Raw genomic sequence first — 5252 nt, forward strand, 5'->3', positions numbered from 1 at the left:
GGCATCAGACTATCTCAAAGGAGAATTTGAGATGAAAGATCTTGGACAAACACAATATTGTCTTGGCCTACAAATAGAGCATTCACAAAATGGTATATTTGTGCATCAATCCACATACACTAAAAGAGTGTTGAAACGATTTAGGTCACTTAATATTGAAAGTGATCCATTTCGACCACCTGAGGAGAAAGAAGAGATACTTGGTCCGGAAGTACCATATCTAAGTGCAATTGGAGCGCTAATGTACCTTGCAAATTGTACACGGCCTGATATATCATTTGCTGTAAATCTTTTGGCAAGATTCAGCTCATCTCCAACTCGGAGACATTGGAATGGGATTAAACATGTTTTTCGTTACCTCCAAGGGACCATTGATTTGGGTTTATTTTACCCTAAAAATTCAAAAGGTCAAATGATTGGTTTTGCAGATGCAGGATATCTTTCAGATCCACACAAAGCCCGATCGCAAACGGGATATGTTTTCACGATTGGAGGCACTGCTATATCTTGGCGTTCTCAGAAACAAACGCTCGTGGCTACTTCTTCAAATCATGCTGAAATCATCGCACTCCATGAAGCAAGTAGAGAATGTGTTTGGCTAAGATCAATAAGCCGACACATCTGTTCAAGCAGTGGGATTGACGGAAATACAGAGCCAACTATCCTCTATGAAGATAATGCAGCATGTGTTACTCAAACAAAGGACGGATATATCAAAAGTGATAGAACGAAGCATATTCATCCAAAGTTCTTCTCATACACTCAAGAGCTCGTGAAAAAGAAAGAGATTGAAGTAAGATATGTCCGATCATGCGACAATGCAGCCGACCTTTTCACAAAATCACTTCCGACTGCGGTATTCAGAAAACATGTCCATAACATTGGAATGCGTCATCAGAAGGATCTATGACTGCTCATTCGAGGGGGAGCTTACGTAGTTGTACTCTTTTTACCTATGGTTTTTCCCATTGGGTTTTCCTAGAAAGGTTTTTAACGAGGCAACAAAGACGTTAAGCAAGAAGCGATAGTGACACTGGTCTCCAAGGGGGAGTGTTGTAAACGTGAAGAAAAACAACGTCAAAATAATACGCACCAAAACTTGACATTTTCGCATTGTTATTTACTATGTGGAGCCCACCGTCACTATGCACACACAGTAACTTTCTCTTTTTCACTTCTATATAAACGATCGTTTCGATCAATTGTAATACACCATCTCTTCTTCCTCTTATAACATATTCTCTCTCGTTATTATCTTATATCAGTAGTATCTCCTTTCTGCGGGTATAAAATTTCGCTCTTAATTAAATTTCTCTATACTATAAAATTATAAGTTATTTCATAACAAGATATTAATCATTGTTCATGAATTTCTATTAACTATTATGTGATGTTAAGTGATTATTCCTAAATATTTATATAACATTTTCTTTGATATAGTAGTATGACCCCTGAATCATAATAAAACTATTAAAAAGTTAAATTGGGGATAGATATTACAAAAAAAAAATTGGTTTTAATATGTTTATATAATATTCTTCCACCTGAAAAAAAGCTGCGATTTTTGGAATATAGTTTTTTAATATAATAACTTAACTGGTAATAAGTTTTGTATTTAATTTTTTTTAGTCGTATGAAAAATATATAAATATATTTGTAATTTTTTTTTGTATTTAAAAATTTTGTAGGTAAAATGAAACATCATTTTTTTTAACATCAATTTTATTAAATATTAAGAAGAGTTTACATAGTCATTATGCAGTAGAGATGATACTGATCTAGGGATGTAATAATAATATTCAAATAAATTCAATGTATCTATCTTGGCTAACTTGTCTGCCACTCCATTGCCATCTCTGTTTATCCAATTGAATTCGACCTCTTGGATTTTTCCTGCTCCACCATCTTGCTTCTCTAACCCAGTTATATAAACCAAACTGCAATTTCCTTGATTGTAAGTTATCAATCATTTTCTTGTTATCACCTTTGAAGATCACCGTAGTATAGCCTTTTATCCAACATTGTTGCATAGCTACTAATATATTCCGCTTCCAACGGTGATGAGACTCTATTTCATTTCGCATGCCCTGCTCCTCTATATTCACCATATTCACCACGTATCACCCATCCCATCTTACATTGGGTTATAGTTGAAGTAACATAAATTGTAAAAATTATGAAGCAATTGTAAGACATACTAAATAATATAAATTGTCATAAAAATTGAAATCATATTTAGTTTTATATTGAAAATACTATCTTAAATCGAAACAAAATTTGTTGGCTAAACATCACTTGTATGACTTTTTCTAAACAAGAATATTTGTTTTCGAAAACTGATACAACTTGTATTTTTTATCAGTAAGCACCTGCCCCAGATACCAGGCCTACCTTATCAAATGAGATATGCGTGTGGTATACCGTATATGCTTGTGGTATATGCTAACGAAATGAGATTCCTGATTACAGGTCGTACGGGTTGTACGGCGTCTTAGAACACTTAAAAATTACTTGTAATATAGTTTGTTACCTTTGATGTGACAACATAGATTTATTTGTTTATTTGGTTGGTTAATACTATCTCTTTATATATGTGTTGCAGGTCAATCATATTCCACATATATTTCAGGACAATACCAACCAAAAAAGCTTCAATAGAAAAAGCTAAAAAAAATTGTCTTTAATCAAGCAAAAATGTGTGCATTGGGCTCTCCATTGTTCCCAAACTTTGGGTGGGAGTCAACGGAAGAGTACGAGAGCTACAACATTGTCGGAGATAACAATAGCAAAGAGTTTCTTGACTTTCAGGTACCGAAGACGTATGGAATGGTTCATCGCCAGACCAGCTTAGGGGTTACTTTTTCGTCGGAGGTAAATGGAATAGACAACAATTCGATCGTTATCAAGAAGCTTATTCACAATGCTAATGAGCGTAACCGTCGCAAGAAAACCAACTCTTTGTTCTCAGCTCTTCGTTCATGTCTTCCAGGCTCTGATGAGCGGGTAAGTAGGTTACTCGGATACGTCATCTTAATATGTTTCATATAAAACAAAATTAGCAATGGGTTGGCTTTTGGATTTTTTACTACGTAAAAGAAAATATATGTTTTTTTTTTTGGAACATAAGAAAATATATGTTATCCCTTCACTTTTCTTTTTGCTTTATATTTTAGCTAAGTAATCCTCAGACGATTTCGCGGAGCATGCAATACATACCGGAGCTGAAAGAGCAAGTGAAGAAGCTAACACAAAAGAAGGAAAACCTCTTGTTGCTAATATCGCGTCAAAGAGAACGTTACGCTATGCCGCAGCCAAAGGTGGTTTGTAGTTATGTCTCCACCGTTTTTGCGACGGAGCTTAGAGACAACGAAGTGATGGTCCACATCTCATCGTCCAAGAATCATAATTTTTCGATATATAATGTACTGAGTGGACTAGAAGAAGATGGGTTTCTCGTGGATGTTTCATCTTCAAATCCTCGCGGAGAACGACTCTTCTATACTTTGCATCTTCAAGTGGACAAGATTGATAATTACAAGCCAATTTGCGAAGAGTTAAGTCAAAGAGTTTTGTTCTTGTATGAGCAATGTGGAAACTCGATTAAATGATATTTGTTCTTGTTTTGAAACTTTTATATAAGGCTGTTGCACTTCCATTTGGTTCACGCGCCCGCAAACGAGCACCATATCGTAGATAATTTAAATTTATTAAATGATGAATTTTAAAGCTAAATTTAGAAAAATAAATAATTATACATTTCAGCTGACAAAAAAAATTATAGATTTATTTGATAAAACTAAACATTAAAGATTTGATAATATTTATTTGATTAAACTAAAACTTATATATAAGTTAATGTTTAAATAATTAATACAAAAAGTGTTTGGTGTAGCAGTTAGTATGTTCTTATGTGTCCATCAGTGTGAGAGTTCGAACCTCCCAAAAAAATAAATTTTTTGTTTTACAAAATTTATCCAAAATGACGTTGTTTTGATAAATTAATAACGGGTTTGACGGTCAATGTATATAATGATGATTTTGAGCGTTTATCAAATAATTTTTAATTTTACAAAATTTATCCAAAATAACATCGTTTATTAACACCTTTGATGATTATATATATATATATATATATATATATATATATATATATATATATATAAGTACGATTTTGAGAGGTCATGTAGTATGGTATGGAATATGCACGATTAGTATTTTTTAAATTTTGTTAGTTCAGTATAAAATACACACTACTACAAAATCCAGAAAGAAATAGGCAGAACGCGTAAAGTTTAGGTTGAAATAGACCCTTTTACCAGGTATAATGAGATGCAATACAATGCAATGTTGACAAATAATAATTAGAAATGAATATTTTTATTATAAAAACTTAGTTATTGATATTTATTTATTAGTAATATTAAGGATTTTTATAGAAAATAATACTTTCAAGAATTAAAAGATAAAACGCAAAAATAAAATAAAATTGAGGATTAATGTTGGAGCACATCCCCTGAGGGTGGTTCTCCCTCAAAATTTAAGACTAACTAGATTTTGACCCGCGCAGGCGCGCGGGTGTATATTTTGAAAAAGATGTTGATATTTGTTTTTCATGTAATTATTAGGATTTGGAAAAATGAATCCGAGGAACATAACCGATACCGATCCAAAGATATAGTACCAAACCCAAACATAAATTGATTAAATATTCTAATTATTCAAAATTTTGTTATTTAGAGAACCGAATCTGATCCGAACCGAAGTATTTGGGTATCCGAATTTATCTAAAAATAGATTTATATACTTATATATATTAATTATTTTTAGATTTAACGTATATAAAACATCAAAAATGATACTTTTAAATTGGTTTAAATACTTGAAAATATATATAGATAGTCAAAAGTAAATATCTGAAATAGTTAAAGTATACTCAAATCACCAAAAATACTTAAAATAATTATTGATTTCGTATCCAAAATTTTAAATCAAGCCAATTGATATGTTAAGCTTAAGTATTATGGCATATGTTATTCAAATTTATACGTAATATATTATTTTATTTATACATTTTGAGAAATTTAAAATATATAATGATTTAAGACTTTAAAAATAATTTAAATTAGTTATCCAAACCCAAACCAAACCCGCAAAGATCCAAATCGAACTCAAACCAAAATTTAGAAACATTCTAATAAGGCTGAAATCTTTGACCCCGAAAACTCAAAATACAAACGATCAGAACTAAACCC

General features: G+C 31.8%; 1 protein-coding gene across 1 annotated transcript; it reads left to right on the forward strand.

The window, feature by feature from the left end:
- Nucleotides 1-420: 420 nt before the first annotated feature.
- On the forward strand, nt 421-3987 carry LOC125576442 (transcription factor ORG3-like). Its single transcript, XM_048736558.1, has 2 exons — nt 421-3024; nt 3189-3987. The coding sequence occupies exons 1-2, from the start codon at nt 2695-2697 to the stop codon at nt 3606-3608; spliced, it is 750 nt and encodes a 249-aa protein (XP_048592515.1). The 5' UTR covers nt 421-2694; the 3' UTR covers nt 3609-3987.
- Nucleotides 3988-5252: the final 1265 nt, after the last annotated feature.

This window comes from Brassica napus, chromosome A7 (genome assembly GCF_020379485.1).
Source record: "Brassica napus cultivar Da-Ae chromosome A7, Da-Ae, whole genome shotgun sequence".
NCBI lineage: Eukaryota > Viridiplantae > Streptophyta > Magnoliopsida > Brassicales > Brassicaceae > Brassica > Brassica napus.

What these genes read in the sequence shown, in the direction of transcription:
- LOC125576442 (XM_048736558.1), top strand. Translation starts at nt 2,695, where the DNA reads ATGTGTGCATTGGGCTCTCCATTGTTCCCAAACTTTGGGTGGGAGTCA. An exon ending in TAAGTAGGTTACTCGGATAC is followed by an intron (nt 3,025 to 3,188) that starts GTCATCTTAATA and finishes AGTAATCCTCAG; the next exon opens with ACGATTTCGCGGAGCATGCA.